At 36.8% G+C, this 21,429-nt stretch overlaps 1 protein-coding gene across 1 annotated transcript in view; it reads right to left on the bottom strand.

Annotated features, from left to right (window-relative positions):
* Window positions 1–717: 717 nt before the first annotated feature.
* Window positions 718–21,429, bottom strand: part of PLPPR5 (phospholipid phosphatase related 5) — a 72,305-nt gene continuing 51,593 nt past the window's right edge. The window contains exons 4-6 of the mRNA XM_053468711.1: window positions 11,832–12,008; window positions 10,786–10,905; window positions 718–1,343 (exon numbers count right to left, since the gene is read on the bottom strand). Coding sequence (XP_053324686.1) covers window positions 1,311–1,343; window positions 10,786–10,905; window positions 11,832–12,008 — 330 coding nt within the window. The 3' untranslated portion in view covers window positions 718–1,310. The remainder of the gene's footprint in view (window positions 1,344–10,785; window positions 10,906–11,831; window positions 12,009–21,429) is intronic.

Raw genomic sequence — 21,429 nt, 5'->3', positions numbered from 1 at the left:
TATTCACAGCACCAGGAAAGGCAATATAAGTGTTTGGACAGGTTTTAATCAGAGGATGATAGCAGATGTCTTGGAAGGGCCTGTATAAAACATGAATGCCACCATTGGCCCCTCCCACTATTATCCATTTTATGATTATTATTAAAAAGGACTCTCATCAAAACAGAAAACAGTATGTAATGATGTAAAGAAAATGATCTATACATTTTGCTGACAGATTTTCAGGTCAGCTGGCACTATTTCTCATTAATGGCATTTCCATATTAAAACATGGTAATAGACTAATTAATATAAGTTATCTTCATATGGTGTCACATGCTGGTATAAGGGCCTAAAAACTAGTCGAAGCAGCATTTTGGAGCCTGATATAACTAGCTCCTTATTATAAGAGTTATAATAAATAGAATTATACACCAGGTGTTAGTTGTTTTGCTTTTTAAAGTGCAAGAAATCCACTGAGCGGTTCCTTTTTGTTTTCTGGGATCCCATTTGGAATACCAAATCCTGATTACCACTAAAGCACATTTAAATATAATGAAATACTTTGTTTTTTTTGTATATCTAGTTATGTTTTATTATCCAGTTCTAGACTGTTTGTAAGCTGTATTGCAGTGAAATTTGTAATATATAGTAATGTATTCATTTTTTTCCCCTCAGATGCACAGAAACCTAACACAAGGAATAAAGACAAGACCTATCTTCAGTCAACACACTATATTCCAAATAAATAAATTTTTAATTATGATACATTAATTATTACAGTAAAAATTTGCATTTTCCCTTCGAAACATAAGCACCAGTCTTGAAATAACATAAAGTAAAAATCATATAGTGAAATATTTAGCAAAATACCATGTGCAAACAGTATTTAGCACAGAACATAAATAAGTTTTTTATTTATATATACAGAATTTTCCTGAATGGGGATTATCTCATGCTATAATAGCTGAAATAAACCTGTACAATGAGTTTAGAAACGGAAAATGTTTGATTTTATTAGGTACTGTACATGGATCAGTAAAAAGCTCTAAGGATCAACAGTTGTGGGGATTGTACATACTAACTAGTGTACGTATTTTATCGTATTTCTACACATCTTCAATGGTATTCTCAAAAAAGTAAGGAAAACAAGGTATAATTACAAAACAACTGTCAGGTGTGGACACTATTTTTGATACCGTAAAAATCATTAAATAGACCAGAAAACTGTAACTCGCACTTCCAGCTCTTATCAAATACATCTTGGTTCAGATGGGTGGACTGTGAACAGGGAGGATGTCCAGTGCAGAGAGAAAGCATTGTTTTCGACATCATGTGACCTCTGCAAAGGCGGTGATGTGGTTCTATGGAGACAAAAAGAAACTAAAATAATTAAAGAGTTAATGACTGGGTAGATATATAATTCTAGAGGTCACTCTATTACCTTTACAATGCATAATATGCATTTTAGAAAATTCTTAAGAAAAATCCAGTTAAGAAATAGAAATATCTATCTACCAAATAGATAGATAGATAGATAGTAGAGTATAGTAGACTATATATAGAGTATAGTAGACTATATATATATATATATATATATATATATATATATATATATATATAGTCTAAGGGTTACCCTATAACCTTTATAACGCAAAATATACATGGAATACATGTTAAAATATTCCTGAGCAAAATCGACCTATTTCCTATTATTCCTATTATTTCCTGCTCTTTCCCAGAATATTCTAGATATTAAATCACCCTAATCAGTGAATTAATTAGTTAATCTCTCTCGTAGTATTACCCCAGTTATTTTTCTACCAACATCAAAATATATAAATGTTTAATCTAGTTTCATTCCCATCTGTCTCTCAACTTTAATAGATATCAGGAAATTAGTTTTCTGCACTTCTAGTATGTAAATTATTTTTTTAGTAGAATTAATGGTAATGACCAATTAATTAACTGGCATATAACCTCCTGGTTGTATATTAAAGTTACTTTTCATTATTAATTGCTACTCACAAGCCCCTGATTGCAGAATTGGATTTATTTCATGAAAATGGCATTTGAAAGCTGACAAAACATATTAGATTAGCCCATGGTTTTTGACCATTGGAGTTTTATATAAGTCCATGTAGTTGTACTTGTTCCAGCTGAAAGAATATACAAAATGACATTTTATTTGTTTTGTCCTACATTTGCCTTGCTAGTTGACATCTACTTATCAGTCCAAACTAAAATTCTAAAATATTAAATAAACCTTCAGTACAGTTATATAATCGGATGATGTGTTTCAATGTTATAGTAGGGAACTACAGGGACTAAAGAACGTGCTGTTTCAACAGGGGAGATCTTTCATATCACAGAAAACTCTTCCTTGTCATACTGTGGAAATCCGTTTCCGATTTATTCCAACCAGTTGCAATTAAACATTAGCACCACTGGAAGAAATGTCCACCTTATAAACAAATATGTACATTATACAAGATGTAAGTGATTGTGTCCATGATGGCTGTTCTGAAAAGCATACTCTACCTCATGAATAAACATTGTATCTCATACCTACATTGTACTTGTGTCGTTGTATTTTATCATATGATAATGACTAGGTCTGACCGCTGATTGTTTTAGTGGCTCGTGATTTAGGACTGAAATACTGTTTTATTCATGGAGTTGTTTGGCGTGTGCAGGAAAACTCATAAAACTTCATCATATTCCTGAAATGGATTCCTTTCCCCGCTTTCCCATCACTTATTCTTCAGCGATATTACGATCCATCAGGTGCCAATCCCCTGGACCACCAAGTTACAATATCCATTACAATTACATTCAATCACATCTGTGTAAACTGCCATGCTTTAAAAAAGTAAGAGTATTTACATAATAACAAATCAATGCTGGGAAAAATTCATATTTAGGATGGTTATGCCCAGGCATAGAATGAGGGTATGTACTTGGACATCATTGTCATTTGGATTAGACAAGTCATGGTACATTTGAACATTTAGTAAAAATGATCTCATTACATTTAAAAAAGTTCTTTCAGGCTGTCTTAAAGATATTATCTAGCTCCATATTTTTAAGATTCATTACATCTATATAATAATTACAGCTAAAGTTTTACTAATTAGCTAACATCTGCTGGCAATAATGTAATAACCCAGTCGATTTAAATTCCTTCATCGTTTCTAGTTCCATACTTCTGCTTCAATATAAAAATTGACTTTGCATCTGAATTGGCTCTCTGTGATGGAAAATCTAGCTTTTTATGTTTGACATTTTGGTGTTTCAGGTTGTACCATTTAATCTTTGCAAAATCGTTATCTTTCACTGAATGCTGTATTAAAACGTGTTTGGAACGTGAGCTGCTAAGAGCAATGATGTTGGGGCCTGGCAATCAAGAATTATTGATCGCTATAAAGTTAGTATTATACTTTTAAATTATCTGTGTTTAAAAAATAATATATTAGTATTAAAATAAGTGTAAATTAAAAATAAATGTGATTAAATAAAGCAATAGATTTTTTGCTACCACCGGACCATGGAATACCAACAAGAATACTCCATGTGCCTCTTTTGATTTTCATGAGAATTTTAACTACCAATCACATCCAACCTTACTAAATGAATACACCCAATAACAATTATGATAGATAGGGCATTTCTCCAAGAGGTTCAGTGTTAGCGTCTGGAATTATTTCATTATTGCAGCTAGGTGCCAAAGTCTTAATCCAGTGGTCTGAAACGTTTATCTTTACCCACTCAGGATACCCATGTCTACTGTGAGGGAAAATACAAAATATTTTGTTCTACTGAAACTAGAATATTTTTTTCCTTTTAGGAAAAAGTAAAAAACTCAACATGCTTATCTAGTTGGAAGGACTGCACATTTTCATCACTAAGTTACTGTTAACTTTTGTTCTATATCTGGACAGCAGTTAAAGTTGACCTGTCACTGTATAGTGATTCCTGCTTTGCTGGGTCGCATTCATCTTGATCTGATTTGCATGATTATTCTTTCTGTCATTGCTCCCTTTCAACATAAACCAATATGTCCTGGCACCTACAGAAAATGAAGCTACAAGGAAGTACGGTAAAATTATGGTCATAAAATTAATGTTTATTCAATGGCAATAAAGTTGTGGAGTGGCAACAGGGCCACTACCAGGGAAATACAACCAGTACCCATCTATGGGGTCAAAGCAAGCATTAGGCTGATTAGCCACAAGTTTCCCACGTGGCTCACTGTGGGCCCTTGCAGTCTTCCGGGCCTAGGTGGCCCCTTTCCAGCATTTGGAGATCATTGACCCCTTTCGTGGGTATTGGGGTCTGGTGGCCAATAGCAAGCATGGGGTGGTTAGTGGAAGGAGCATGGAGCTTGTCAGCAGGAGGGAAAAGGAGTAGGGCAATGTCAAGAGCATGGGGTGGGAAAGATCAACGTTAGTGGACATCTTGGTAGTTTTGTAAAGCTTTCTAGCTCTTTAATAATATAAACTACAAACGAGCTGAAATGTTCAAGGCTGAAATACATCACCTGCTATGTTGGAAGTGTAGACATTAAATAAACATATAAAAACCACACACACACACAAGGAAGATGCATGTCATAAATTAGACGTTGAGTGCAGGTAAATGAATCATTTAAACCTTTGTGGGGTTTATAAATATATTGCTAAGAACTACTAATCGTCTCTCTTTGTTTTCCTAGCCTACTTTTTAAATGTGCGGTTCATGAAGAGGAATAGCCAGTGATGAGAGGCTTTCTCTGTTTGTAAAGCTACAAACCTTCAATTAATCATACCATATACATTGTGCAATAAAAGACATCATGGGGTTTAAAGCTAGATTAAAAAGAATAAAAATAGTGTGATTTACTTAAATAGTGCACAGCGTAAAAGCAATTTAGTACAACTCTGGCTGGGATACTGCACATTTATTCACAGCCACAAGCTGTTGAGTACTCCAAGGCAATGTTTAATTAATTCTCTGAATGTTGCAGAGCATGTATGACAACAAGTTTATTTTTCAAGGAACATTTAAAATTTCCTGTGAAAAGGATTATTGGTATAGGTCAACTACATGCCGTTTTCATTCAGCACTAAGTAATAAATATAAAAATAATGCTCTTCAGGTTCGTCATTGTAACTTTTTTCAAAATACTTAATAGATGATGAGGCACTGCTGGGAAACTGCTGGGAAATGAAGCGGAAATGTTTTGCTATACTAAGTAAGCCATATTGGCAAGTTTGAAGATTGGACCTGCACACAAAGTCAGCATTGCTATTGGTTAAAAGCCAAACACCCCACTCCAACACACAGGTGCGCTGACGCGCACATACGTTTATTGCCTTGTTTTGTGAAGGTGTTCAAAACGGTTCTGCCCAGATATCCAAGACAGGAGTCTTCCAAACCGAGCCTTAAGTGAATTTGGTGTTTCAGTTTCTTCATCACAGGTTTCAGCGCTATGACGTCGCTTAGCCTACAGCATACATACTAGTTACATATCCTTAAAGCAGTGATATTATCCTGAGTGCAGAATCATTCTATGTATACTTTTGAGATTCTCCCTGTAACATTTATTTAAGTTTCCTAGGAATAATTTGGCAATCTTTGGTGATGTAAGACAGGGAACACTGGAATTTGGAGATACAGATCTCACTTCACCTTAGCTCTAAATTAAAATAAAATAAAAAGACAGGGCATGATGCTCCCTTTCCAGCCCCACTTGCTAAAATACAGTCTTATACAGAGACCACTGGGGTTCTAAATGTATAGCAGTACTATCTCTTCCTTGTCTCAATCACCAGATGGCTCTGTAAGGAAAGCATATATTTTTCATTGTTATAAACATTTCAGACATGGCTATTTTTTCTGTACTCCAAAGCAAAATCAGAGCTATGGCTGAATGATCATCCTTCCTTATCTACGACGTGCATGAAGATAACCAAACAAAAATGTCTCTTTTTTTAATACAATATGCTACATAAAATATAAGTGTGTTTTGTCTAATGTACCTAAAAGGAGTTATCAACTCACATACATTATAGCCAAGAAACAATCCTGTGTCATGTTATGATCAGACAGATTATAATGCATTTTGGCGGCAAGCTTTATAAACCATGATGAATGCTCTTTTTATTTTTGGCTCTCTGGTTTTCACTGCAATGATTATTTTTTTATGCAAACATTATGTCGTTTGTGTTCCATTTACCCTCCATTAACAATTCAGCAAGCCTCATTAATCATGGTTTACAGTAATAATTAAATCACATGGCAAAAATACACAGTTTCACACAATCCAGCTAAAACAGAATGCAATGTATGTGCATAATACCTGAAAACTATTTTAATCCTAAAATTAAAAAGTAAATTACAAAACTAACTTTGTTTTATTCTTTTATCAATTTAATTACTGAAAAAAATGAATGAATCTCACACTAGGCACTTATTGCTAAAAAAGCATTTATATTTAGTTTGTTGAGAAGGCCGTACCATAAGTGGTTAAGGTTAACACAATGAGTGGAAATGTAAGCACACATTGGATAGATATATGGCTATAGTGACTAAGACGATACCAAGGACTACTTAAGGGTTGAACCTTATGCATTTAATTCTCTTTCCATTGTTTATAGGGATTTCCATGGTGTTACTTCAAGGAAAAATATAACCCAAACCATAACTGATCATTTTTGTGACGTGAACACTAAACTTGGCTAGCTGATACTCATAGCTGGACTGAGACAGAAAAACAGCAATGGCACTTTAAGGCCAACAGCTGCTAAATGACATATGTGAGGCCGCAGGCTGGATATACGCAGCTGGACGGTACATTCTTATGCTCTTGCTGTGTATCATCTGCCTGTAAAAGTAAGTGTGCAGCACTTTGAGCTACAAGCCCTGTGGACATTTACCTGGTTTGCCAGTCCAGGCATACCAGGTTGGGTGATCACCTTTTCACTGATACCTACTCTGTTGTTGTTTTTGGTTTATTGTCAGTCCAGGCCTACTGATACGTGAATCTTCCGTTCAATTATGTTAAGATGTTGCCTCCATATTATAGCAGGGAGGTTGACTCAAGTGACTCAAACCCCTGATATTTAAAAAAATACTAAGCAACGCTTCTCCTAATGTGAACTGATAGATATCACTATGCTAGATATAGCAGAGCTAGGATATGTATAACCTTTGATAAGTCATTTAATAACATTGTAGTGAGAAAATACTTTGATAATTTTGTAGATACAATGTTTAACCCAGCGTGTTTGAAAAGGAATGCACTGTAAGTCTATTGGTGCAAAAATGTGAATGTTAGTTTGTATGGAATCAGGTAAATATTGTTAACGCTCTCCAATATTCACATTATGTCTTTTTTTATTGAGTAACTTATTTGGAGTTTCCAAGTTTAAATGATTCAATAATGAAAGAGCTGCAGTACATTGGGTTTTCTTGCTTTCAATGTTGGAATGATGAGGTTTCTACATGAGGGCAGGCAGGTAAGATTCAAAGGCTGGTGTGCTTAATCCTTTTTATCAACCGAGAGAAGCAGAGAAAGCCCTTTGCTACATGCTCATTGGTTGCCATGGAGACATTGTATGCATTGTCTCCCAGGAATGCATTTAAAATGTTCTCTGAAAGCTTTTTATTCCAGAAAGAGAAAAAATCCCTATTCATTCAGAGAGGGTTTGCAATTTTGTGTTCATTTTAGATACGGGAGGTCAATTGGTAACAAAGTGGTATGGAAGTAAGAAAGTACTAAAATTATCATTTTGTGTTTGTATTGTAAAGCAACACAAAAATATAACTTCTAAAAAAAAAAATCAACTAAGGTATATTGTACAGCACTTCAGAATATGATGGCGCTATATAAAACAATAAATAATATATAATTCCGAATGATGTTTGGATCATTTGCGTAGAGACACATAGTGGGTAGTGTATAAAGAGCAGGTCTTGCAAAGTTGTAAAGGTGGAGCAATCACCATGGTTGCTTTACTTCTTGAAGCACCAGAATTGATGTTTATATATAACCATGTATTGTGCAATAAATATAAACTAAGGTGTTATGGTTAACCTGCTGTTCTGACTGATATATACTAAACATGGGTATACCCGGGAATGATGTAGATTTCACCCAGAGTCTCTGAGTGAAGGTCCGCTACCCTGAGTGTCTGGGCCATTCTTATGTGGGGCAGGCGAGTGGTGTTAAGGTATGCCCACTCCCTGACCAATTCTCCTCCCACTTCCATACCATTGTATGTTACCTTGGCTAACCCTGTCCCTTATCAACAACTAACCCCACAGATTGTAATACTAAGCCCACCCATGTGCATGGCTACCCCTGCCCCCTCGCAATGCTGCTCCCCAGAAGAGGGAGAGAAGTGGGTAACCCGATCAGTCAATTTCCCACACATTACACTAACCATAACTAACACTAACCATACACTAACCAGTCAAGTTCCCAGGTATGAACATGAGTTAGGTTTGCATATTACACTAACCATACATTCTACGGGGTCAACTTATATGCATAAATAAACTATCATTTTGTAAGAAAAAAAGTTTTCAATGTATTCATTTAGTTAGAAACAACTCAAATACCGGGCTCAGGAACAGCCCTACAATGGGGCAGAGTGGGGCAATTGCTCCAGGCGGCACTTTTGAAAGTGGAAGAGAGAGAGGGTGCCGAGTGGTTTTGGCTTACCAAGTTGTCAGTACCCGCCCGCCGCCCCTCTCTCCTCCGTGAGCCCTCTAGCTCGGTCTCGGTGCCGGCTTGTAATGCTGAGCGCCGGAAGATGATGTCATTTCAAGCTAGCACCGAGACCGAGCAGGGAGACTTGCGGCAGGACTGCTAAAAGGTAAGTACAAAGGGGGGGAGGGAGTAAGGGTAGATAATAGGGAGGGAGAGCCGAGGAAGGGTAGATAATGGGGGGGCGGCAGAGGAAGGGTAGATAACGGGGGGCAAAGGAAGGGTAGATAACGGGGGGCGGCAGAGGAAGGGTAGATAATGGGGAGGCGGCATTATGTCTTGGGCCGGAGCTGACCGGGCTTTATATCTGTCCTTATATATCTGCAGGCAAATACTAGAATGTATATATCACAACCTTAGTTAGATGCCACTGTGGTATTTTTAAAAATTTAGTATGGGCTATAGCATAAATAGAACTCATGCATCCCAACACCGCCCTACTTCTAATTATTTTATATTTCTACTGGGAGGTGTTTTGGAAATATATATATATATATTGTTTTTAATGTTTCATTTTAATGTTATATGCATATTTGATTCCAATGCATTTTACTGCATGTAAACGGAAGCATGTGTTATTTAGTTACTGTTGTTAGAAAGGAGCCTTGTGTTTCATTTATTCTCCTACGGCTGCCTCTACTGCAGGGGAAAAGCTATGGTATGCTTCTTGCACATGCTCAGAAGGACTCCCTTTCTAGTTGATGGGAGTAGCAGCCGCCATGTATGCTATCCGAACACTGGTATACTTGTGATTGCTGCTCCAGTGACTTCGATAGGAGCCACAGAATTTTGTTTCATGCAAACATTGGATGTTGGATGCAAGTATGGATTTTTTATTAAAAGAAAGTCCATCAGTATGTGGTTTGAAAACTTTTTTCTGTGGCTTTTAGCTTGATATTTGTGAAATGATCTGTGAATCAGTTTGCATATTTTAATGACTATATTTGCATAAACCTCTGGCAAATATCTAATTTATATGTTACTTTGTAGCATGTATGAATAACACATCTTCTTTAAAAAAAAAAAAAAAAAATTAATGTTGCAGTCCTCTGAAGATATATCCATTTGGCATATTTCCTCTGGAAACCCTGGATTGATGGCCATGTCATTCCCCGCAGAGGAACTCATTACTTTGCATTAAATGTGAGATCTACTGAATTTCCAGTTCTTTAAAATCTTTATAAAGTGACATATGAAGAAAAGTATTAAACTCCTAAAAACCAATGTGGCTTGTTTATCCATAGATTACAAATATGGTCATAATAGGGTACCCTTTTTATTGTAGTTTAATGAATGAAACTGAACAGGCTTGAACCAGGGCCATCTTTAATCATAGTGGGGATTGGAGAAACCGAGCAATGCATGACACATTAGTTTTATAGGGAACCAGGGGTCTGAACATCCACTGACCATTTTCTATTTATATTATACTGTCTAAAAGAGCAGTTGGCCACTTGGTTCATAACACGACCTTACCTATTTTACACAAGAGGAGAGAGGGGACATTAGATACTTTGACATTGTGTACTTCTATCCAAAGCCTGTTAACTGGCTTAAGTATGTATAGCATGACTAGCAGCGTCTTTATGACAGCACATTTTGTTCTAGAAAATGTCTAATTTGGGGAATGAAAGGTAATTGAGAAAACGTTTGACAAAGAATACCTTATAATTGGCTACAGCATTTAAATACTTAACTGTTCTAGTACAGAAAGTTCAAAATGACTAAATAATTTGTCATAAAATAGTAAACGCTTCTACATTTCTTATGATAACTAATAAAGATCCATACAGCCATATTTATTATGGTACCAAGCAAGTAATGCTCATCTTATCTTCTAGATCCAATGAACTAATAGTACCCCTCAAAAATAATAATTGATAACTGGAAAATATGAATAAAATAAACATTAAGAACAGAACAGCTGTAAAATGCACTAAATAGTAAGCAAGTGCTTTCATGTTCTACTCTATATTACAACTTTTCCAAGGGACAATGATGGCGTTCAGAGGAGGAAAATTTCCCATCTAGCTTGAATGGAACATCAGACTTACCTTCTCCAATGGGCTTTCTACACGAGGAATGCTGATCATTGGCATCTGTGCCAAATTCTCTATCGGAGATTTTTCTTGCTCTGTTTGCCGTCCCTTAAAATTGTTAACCACACAAACAACCTGGAACACATAATTTAAAGTTATACACAAGCAAAGAAGAAAAAATAACTTTGGTTGGCCTCTGCCCCAGAGAAATTGTACATCATTCAGACACAGTGTTTCAGGAAGGAACAGTATTATCTTTAATATATTTCTCTGTTTATAGTTAGTGATAGACCCTCTTTAAGATTATGTGTAAAGCCATAAAATAACTGACAGACAGAAATAATAACCACCACCTTAACTGTTGATGAGTTGGAAGTGCAACTCAACAGCAATCAAGATAAACTGCATGGCAACTCAACAGAACAGAAGAGAAGACTCTAAGTGTTCACCAAACAACTTGGCGTTTTAAGAGAATACATGTCTAAAGGTTAAAGGTACAGCTTACTGCCCCAAACAGCTGGAATATACATGAATACATATTAACATACTTAATAAGTACTGAAATATCCATTTACCACCTAACAATTGGAAACACATATCATCCAAGGCAAGCATCCGAGTGTGAGGGAAACATGGCAAGTGTATGGAGAGGATTCTGATAAATCCCTTTACGTATTTAGATTAAATACACATTAATTATAAGGTAACACTAAACCATGATATGCATTAGTGTATATAAGGGCTGGAGCGTAACTTTAGGGCTAACAAATGGAACTTTAGTGAATAGACATCCTCTCAAGCCAAGAACAATAACACTTATAGCTATCCCTTGTATAAAAGTATCATATATACAAAATAGCACAACAAAGTTCCCATAGAACATTGTTATAATAATGTATGTAATTATATACAAATTGCATGAACAGGCTCTATACTATTTATCTAAAAATGCAGAGTAGCCAAGCTCCATTGAGACATTAGGAAGCTATTGGATGATCAACATGATAGATTGAAAATCTAATTTTACAGTAGCCTTATTAAATATAATGTATAAAACATACCAGAAAAACAGCTATAGATATGCCAATAAGGAACCCTGCTATGACGTCTGACCAGTGATTTCGATATTCTGCCACCCTGTTTATTCCAGTAAGAAAAGCCAGGCACATTAAACCCAAGCACAGGACAGGTTTGGCAAGTCGAGTCCCTTTGGTTTTGATAGTGCTGGTAATATACATCTGAAAATAAAAACAAGAAATAAAAAAGTCATTTCACACAACAGTGTATCGCAAATGGTGAAGATGGAAACTGTAATTTCTTATTTCTTATTAGACTACAAATATAAAGAAAAAACAGAATCAAACGTCAGTTTGCATCAATGTTATTTTTTGTGTATAATATCTCCCACTCTTAAATAAAAATAATGTATACTTTCTTTTAGGTTACTACATTTTCCTAATATCCATTATCCATTTTATACAAGTCATTGGTTTCCTTGCTTATATTGCTGGAAGGATAAGTTGCATCTTAGGATCTCACCGTTAACATCTTTATTTTTGCACTGTATACGTTTATTGGTTATTTAGCTTAAGGGTGAAAGTCCAGCTGTATAATGAGAACTTAAGCAATAACCAGTAAAATGACTGGAGTACATACGTTAGGTCCATATGTGGTTGATGAGACTATTCATTTTTACAGCAGGACATTTACGAAACACCAGTCCTAGGTATACTTGTGTAGTGCCCGCAAGAGGATTGTGACACAAAAGGGTTAATAGTGTAAGGAAGGCATGTTGGTGTAAAGGGTAATATGTTATTTTTTTCTAGCTATTCTCTGTATAAAGCATAACAGGAACTTTAAGTCAAGATGATGTTATGTGAAATGTTCTAGTGTGACAAGTTGAATATGTCCTTGAACCAGGAATGCTGGGAGTTTGAGAACCCAGACTGACAGGATAGAGAATAAAGCATCTTATTTTTTTATTAACCACAGTATTTATAAACAATAGTTAATGAGCATGATCACGTAGGTGGATATTTACATAGAATTTCATGTATTACCAAAAGGTATAAAAGTGGGCTCCTTCCAGCAATGATTAGACTCTGCCATGGTGTGTGGTGTGTGTGGTGTGTGGTGCTTGGCCTTAGTCCTGCAGTCTATATTGCGCTGTAGGGCTGCATATAACTTTGAGGGTCTCCCAGTGCAGGAAGGAGCAAATGCATAATCTATTTCATTCCTCTTTCATTGTTGATTATTATGCATGTATTTGATTTTATACTATATGCATGAGTTTTTCCATTGAGGGAAAGTGTCATCTCTGTATCCTTGAGCCTGTTAACCCCTGCCTGTCCATGCAGGCCTGGGCAGTCATGGGTTAAAACAAATTGCGATACATGAGCATATGCCTATGTCAAGTACCCCCATGTTCTATTTTTTTATGGGATATCACCATACCTGTGAACTTCTCTGGTTCTCCGGGTCAATACCTGAATCTCCCGGGTTGTGGGGTCTTGACAGGCCCTGCTTCCCACCCATTTCCCCTTTAAATGGGAGTGTTTCCTGTGATGTCAGCCTCCTGACATCAGCGGGAATGTCCCTAACGTCAATGGGAACCCCCCCCCCCGGCCCATTGACATCAGCAGGACTGCCCGCCGACCACTGGTGTAACTACCGGGCCTGTGCCTTTAGGGGGCCCAGTGTGACCCCTGAGACCCCTTCTTCCTGTCTCCTCATGCCGGTTAAAAATAGTTTAGAAAGCAGTGAGAGGTAAGCAGGGGGAGATGGGATACATTTATAACTGTTTGCATATATATGTGTATTTATATGTATATGTATGTATGTGTACTTGTGTGTGTGAGCATGCATGTGTACTTTGTGTGTTTGAGCATGCATGTGTACTTTGTGTGAGCATGCATGTGTACTGTGTGTGCGAACATGCATGTGTACTTTGTGTGTGGGAGGATGCATGTATACTTGTGTGTGTGTGTGAGCATGCATGTGTACGTCTTTGTGTGTGAGCATGCATATGTACTTGTTTGTGTGTGATCATGCATGTGTACTTGTGTGTGGGAGAGCATGGGTGTGTACTTGTGCAAGTGGGGTGGCATGGAGTGTGTGTTAGTGAGTATGAGTGTGTGTGTGTTATTTGTGTGGGGGCAATCATGGCGCAGACTAGCTGTTGAAGTTGGTCCCGGGGTAATTCTTCACACCAGGGCTCCGTGGTTTCTAGTTACACCCCTGTCACCGATGTCAGTGAGCCGCCCTGGCCGCATCCCGCAAGGGTAGGCTCCAGGTAGCCAGACGTTCCCAGGTGTGGATATCACCATTTCTCACATCAATTTGAGAAGCAATTTGCTTCCATGATCTTATTGCTCCTCACTGTAGACAGACAGGTTTGTGGGTCGCAAAAGCAATTCCCAGACTCAGAATAGCACCCAGGTAGCTGCAACCAGAAGCATGTGAAAGTAGCTATTAGAAATACACTGCACCTAGGGGCCTGATTAAGTATTTTCACACTGAATAGGTATGAGGGAGTTTAGGCCTGTGACTTATCATGACAGACCCAGACCTCAGCTCACCTCCTCTAGGGCTTGTTTTTTATTCTGATTGCGGATTCCTTTAGGAGGGAAATATACAGTCAGGCCCACAAATATTTGGACAGTGAAACATTTTTCATAATTTTAACTCTGTACACCAGCATAAAGGATTTCAAATGAAGCAATCAAGATGTGATTGAAGTGCAGACTTTCAGCTTTAATTTGACAATATTTACATCCAAATAGGGTAGAGAGTTTAGGAATTACCACACTTGTGATACGTAATCCCCTACTTTTCAAGGGACCAAAAGTAATCGGATAATTGAAAGAGACGCTGATTCGTGGCCAGGTGTGGGCTATCCCCTCATTATTTCATTATCAATTAAGCACTTAAAAGGTCTGGAGTTGATTTCAAATGTGGAATTTGCATTTGGAAGCTGTTGTAGTGAACCCTTAATATGATATTCAAAGAGCTGTCAGAAGTAAAGCAGGCATTCGGCAGAATCACAGAAACATTATGAGTGGCCAAATCAATGATTTGGTGCATTCTAAAATAGAAGGCCTGCAATGGTGAGCTCATCCACACCATAGAACCGAGCTTCACGCTACAGATGTACCGACAATGACCCAAAATATACTGCAAAAGCAGCCAAAGAGCTTTTTAAGACAACGAAGTGGACTTTTCTTCAATACCAGAGTGAAACTCTGATCTTCAATCACATAATGGTTCCATTGTGGTGGAATACAGAGCCAGTATTATGAAAACTGTGTCATTGTCCAAATATTTATGGACCTGGCTGTATGTGGCTTGGGGTGGCATCACTGGGGATTGAGCTTGTGGTTTATTACTGGGATTTATCATTGCATTTATGTTATATATTAACAGGAGGTACCATCTCCTCTCACTTGTTTTACACTTCAATCCATCTGTTGTCTTCATTCACTTCATGGTAAAATATCTAGTGTATAGTGAAGTAGATCACACTTTATCCATATCTTGTGTCCGTATTTTACAGCCAGCTATATGCAGGCACAACTGATCTCTCAAAATACCCCAATCTCCTAGAAGAGAAGAAGCACATGGTTTCAAGGTAAGCATCAAGGTAAGAAGTAACCATGGAAGAGGATAACAACTGAGGGACTTATTGCCCAGAGGTGATGACAAAGCTAATAAGCCTTTTTCGCAACATAGAGTTCCCAAAATTAACAACAATCAATTTAGCATATGTACCCCACATTTACATTGTCTATTAAAATATATAAACTACATTAACATACAATATTATATATGATTTTTCTTTTTTATATATAATACTGTAAGATTCTTTATATGTACCTAGAATAATGATAGGGAAGCACAAAAAATATTGCATCCAGGCATCAATGACACTTGGCTCACCCCTGTCTAGAGGCACCCCCCCCCCCATTATAGCTAAGCCACTGCTCAAATACAATAATTAACTTGAGATTTCTATAAAATGAGCTTAATTGTCCTGATCTCTTGGCACCAAGTATCTGATAAGAAAGAAACAAAAATGAATTTATGGCCTGGCTGTTACAGCTACCTAAATGGGAAACAACATTTGAATGAACACCACAGTGGTGGTAATAGCATCTGATTACCAGAAAGGGAGTTGTACTTTTAATAATCAGTTCCTTGCTGTTACAATATTTCTTACAAGAACTCTTCAGTGGACACACAGTGCTGGAGGAAATCCAACATATTGGTGACTCACATTCTATTCAGTATTTGTTCCTGCAAAGGCATGCTAACAATTCTTATTATGTTATTGCCAAAATCTTTTTTGTTGTTTTTTTCATTACTATTTCAAAGATTGCTAATGAAAACATGTTCAGTAGCACAAGGAATCACAGAAGCTGAATTGGTCGAAAATGTCACATACTTCTTTATAAACCGGTATTAAGAGCTCTGCCAATCGATATATTTTTTCGAGAAACTAAAACAACTATAACCATCCATCATAACAAAGCATCAAGAATATCCAACAAATGATACTACCAAATTGTAGTGGGGGGGGTTGGCAATACCCTCTGTCTCTAATTACCGTATTTGCTTGATTATAAGACAAGTTTTTTTTCATAGTAAATAGAGGTCTGACTACCCGCAGCACTGCAGGGGACCTGGATCCTCCTATCTGGCAGCTGGTGGACGTTTGCACGATGTACGCAGACAACCTCCACTGCTGCTAGCACTTCTGCCGGGGCTTCTATGACGGAGCACTGGCATCACATGACCTTCCCCTGCAGCACACAGGAGACCTGGATCCTCCTCTCTCGCAGCCAGTGAGCGTTTGCAGGATGTGCACAAAAAACCTCAGTTGCTACCGCCACTTCCGCCAGGGCTTCTATTACAGCGCACTGGCGTGACATGACCTTCCAGTGCTCAGCCATAGAAGCTCTGGCTGAAGCACCGGCCAGCAGCAGCAGAGGTTGTCTGCGCGCAACGCGCAGGCCTCAATCAGCTGCTCACACTTGACACCAGGGAATATGAAGCACGGGGGACAAGTCTAGGGATGCACTGGTAAGTTGGGGGTGGGGTAAGAGTGGCATATGGGGGTATAAGTTATTTCTGGAGGCAGAGTGGCATATAGGGTTGTAAAAGGCATATTTGGGGACAGAGTGGCCAATAGGGGCTTGAAAGGCATATCTGGGAGGCAGAGTAGCATGTAGTGGTGTATACGGCATATCTGGGAGGCAGAGTGGCAAACAGGGTGTTCAAAGGCATATCTGAGAGGCAGAGTAGCATATGGGGGGCACAAGGCAAATCTGGGGCAGAGTGGCATATAAGGGGGTATGAGGCATATCTGGGGGCGCAGATGTGCATAACTGGAGGCAGGCTGACAAATAAAAAGAAATAAAAACAAAAAAATATTTTTTCTCAATCATAGTTTTTATTTAATATGAAAAAATAGTTAACATTAATATTTACTAGTAAAACTTTTTTCCTATAGGGTAGTTTTATATTCAAGCTTTTTCTTTTTTTCTAAATTAATATTCAAATTTTGGGGGGTCGTCTTATAATCAAGGAACTATGGTACTACAGCGCAGCAATAATGGCACAAAACATTCAATTACATGTCAAACCCAGGGAAAATGCCTGGGGGTCCTCGAGGATTCAAGACTATTGGGTTCCACAGAGCAATATGAAAAATTGTGGTCAATGTGGAAACAACTAAGAATGGCAGGACAATTCACACAACCCCCCAAATCCCCCTCAATCTACAAGTGGGTTTCTCATAAACCTCACAAAAAAGTACTTCTGGTCCTGACCAAACCAAGTGCCTTTTTAAATGAACCAAGACTCCTCTCCTGTTTTCCTGTTTCTCTTACTCTTACTTTTTGATTATATATATATATATACACACACACGCACATACATATGTAAATATGTAGATGTTCAAATTTAATAACTACATCAACATATATTTTGTTCTACGTTTTCCTATTGCTGTATATTGGTGGATTGCTATTCAAGTATGTTTAATAGACTGACCTCTACCATTGAATCCAGCTATTACTTTCTTGAATACTTTCTTTGATATTCAAAATACAGTGCTGCAAAAAGCAAGGCACTCACCTTCAAATGTGCTGTCATTTTTAGTATTAAATTAATCACCTAGTAGTTTTCCAACTTGGCCAACAAACAGGTAAACATTGCCCCATAAAGTACAGAATTTATGTTATCATATTGTCAAGTCTACATCTAATAACAGTATTAACTAAATAATAATTTAACTAATATCACTACCACTAATGATAATAATACCAACAACATAATATTATTATTGTCACACTTAAATAAAATCATTATTTACAAACGTGCATTTTTTTTATTTTTTATGAATATATTTATACACATATATATTGCAGATTTCTACATCTGCGTTTTAACATAAGCAAATAGCCACTTGGTATATCACGTCAATCTTTCATAGTATACATACAAATTGATAGCACATTTTGGCATAATGGAACTCCATTACATCATTTTGTTTGAGTGGATTAATGGGAAATAAAAGCATTTTAAACAGCTGTGAATTATGAATAATGCATTGATAGCTGTTTTGAAAAAAAAAAAAAAAAAAAAAATATCCCATTCTTTTCAAGATACTACAGCAGCTCTCAAGGAAACAAATTCACCTTGGTCGGATACAGTGCTCACACAGTGAGCATGTTGCATAGCGCAACCTTGACAGGTTCACACATAAAGTTAATACAAAAACACTTTAATAAAAGAAAATAAAGTGCAATGCCAGTAACGATGTCTTCTTTGGAATATACTAATTCATACATGCCTATGCAGATGCACACTTCTATAAAAATGGATATTAACCTTACAAACCAGTCACTTTATCATATAAATATTAAATAACATATGTCTGAGAAAATTCCACTTGTAACCAAATCAAAACAAAAGGACAAATGAATGCCTTTATACAATATTCATATGCACTCTGTCTGTGTAATGAAATACTGATTCATTATTCAGTCCTAAGTGTTAATGCATGCATCTGACATTATTGGAAATTCTACTCAGGTTGAAGGGTAGATATGGCCGGAGTAGTTGTGTTAACAGTACCGTCATACATTCTGTTCAGTAATACATTCACAAATTTCCAGCGCTCTGCAATATCTTTGTTACATTTCCACAAGGACATGCCTGAGCAAATTATCTGTTTGTTCCTGCCTCTTAAGCATGTCTTGTTAAACTTCGGAATTACGCTACATTTATATGCATTCGCTGCCATAACCCATAACGTTTGATCTTTGAAGTTTTGCTTACAATGACTGTGATAATGTGAGGAAGACACAATTCAATAATAATAAAAAAGTGTGTTTAAAGATGCTTATTTTCAGCAAAAGGAGACTGAAGTTGCCATAGCAGCCACCCACAGAAAATGGAATATTTGTCAAATGAGAGAGAAAAAAAACACATTGTTATCCAACATTACACTGAACAGCAATATAATAAGTAGTACAATGATTATATTTGCATAAGGTAACAACAGAGGGCTTTACACATAGAATTTTAATCACTCATCCATCTTTGTGCCGTAATTTTAAAGGGAAAGCTACATTGTATTTTATTTCAAGGAGAAGGAAAGATATGCATCTCAAAAGATGCATGTGTGTATTTAAATAAGTGTTCAAACGTTAAAAGAAACATAATGCAAAAATATATATGGACAAAAGCACACAACGGTGACCATTTGATCATTTTCTGGTGGACATACTTTCATACAGTCACATGTTCCTTGCCAGCACATGTAAATTGCTTTTCTTTAGTATAGGTGCTTTAGAACAAGTGGAATGGGTTACTAATACTACTACTACTTCCTTTTATGAGTTCACTCATCCCACATTTACAGGTCAGCTTCTCCATTTTGGCTTTATTTTTGTTGAATAAATCATGACACAGTGTGATATGTCATGTGTAGTTCATCTGAGGTTGTATTTACCTAATTATTAGACCTGCTATGGAACAAATGATTGTTATTATGTCCCAATATGTACTATCATAGACTTTAAAGAGGGTGTACTTTCTTTTTCACACGACTGTATACTCAGCAACACCAATGTATTGCACTCCCCACTGGCTATAGCAGATGTAAGAAACTACTTTTATATTCAACAACATCTTACGAATGAGGCTTATGAAGGCCAAAAGATAAGTGTAGGGATTTAACATTGTATTTTGGTTGTAGACATCCCTTATGACAGGGAAAAGTCTATTAGGCTGATAGAGATTTTTCCTCTGTAATGGCACAAGTCAGTTACATTTTGAGGCTGTACTGATTGGGGACTGACCTTTAGACAAGTAACTTAAGCACTTTTAGTTCTTGGCTAAGCTAAACTCACAAACAGCTGCTAGTTGTGAGATAAACCTTTGTAACAACATGCATTTCCAGTTACTCATGTCCTTCATCATTAGAGCAGCCCTAAGGAAGAAACTGTCCCCAACATTTTCTTACCACCCCGCAACCAGTGTGTACCTAGTACTTAAATAAATGTCTTACTGTGGTCTGACATCACATTAAAAACATCAATTATTAAAGAAATGTTCAAGCTCTACTCCAGGCTAGTGGTAGCTCATTTCATAATACCTATGAGGTCATCCATGGATCGATTTTGAAGAGACATCCTAGAATTTTAAATCCAAATTATAACCATTTAGTCAGTCTTGCTTCCCCTTTCTTCCCACCTTATGTAAAACCTCAAACCTCATTAAATCATTTTCTCTACCTTATGTTATTGTTACTGAAATGTGGCCTTCAATCCCACCAAAAATAGCACAAAAACAACAACTCCTTTATTGGCAGATATGCCTCACATAACTGGAATGGCACGGTTTTGCAGTTAAGTAGATATGACCTCTCTATAAAATAGCTTTCTAGCAGTCAAAAGGGGTTAATTTTTACGGTTAACTACTTTTGATTCTAGAAATGGCACTGCATCACTTCAAACACTGGAGATTGAATACTCAGACAAACACACCTTAAGGGACTTTATTTGGAAAGTGACTGATCTCGCTTTTAAAAAAGTAATGTAAATGATCAAGACAAAAGTTATGCATGATTTAAATGATGTTCTAACCTAAGCATTAAACACAATAAAAAGCCTTTGGAAGGCAGATAATATACACACAAAACAGCTACATCATGGTTTGCAATAGATATATAATGTTACTTATTTACAGATTCAGATTCTTCTTAACGATAATTTTGCAGCGATGTGTTTCGCTGATATTTTTAGTGTACAATGTCCTGATTCTATTGAATATATGGATATACCTAGGACTGATTTCCGTAAGAATAGGTTACAGCAAAGTTCTGTGAAATATTGAAAAGTTATTGTAAACCGCCAGTTTCAACCTTTTCTAAAACAGCACATGCATCTTCACACCAATACACTTATTACAGTAGTAGATATGTTTGGAGAATTTTTAATGAGGCTCCGAGTACCGGATATTTTGATTTAAGGCCAACTCAGCACTGTGTAGGCTTAGGACCTTGGTAAGCAATATATTATAATATATTGCATACATGCTCTAACACAAACTAATGTAAAATATAACTTCAGTACGATTCTCATTGTAAATTTA

Source organism: Spea bombifrons, chromosome 6 (genome assembly GCF_027358695.1).
Source record: "Spea bombifrons isolate aSpeBom1 chromosome 6, aSpeBom1.2.pri, whole genome shotgun sequence".
Taxonomy (NCBI): domain Eukaryota; kingdom Metazoa; phylum Chordata; class Amphibia; order Anura; family Pelobatidae; genus Spea; species Spea bombifrons.
This window is presented reverse-complemented; position numbering and strand designations above follow the sequence as displayed.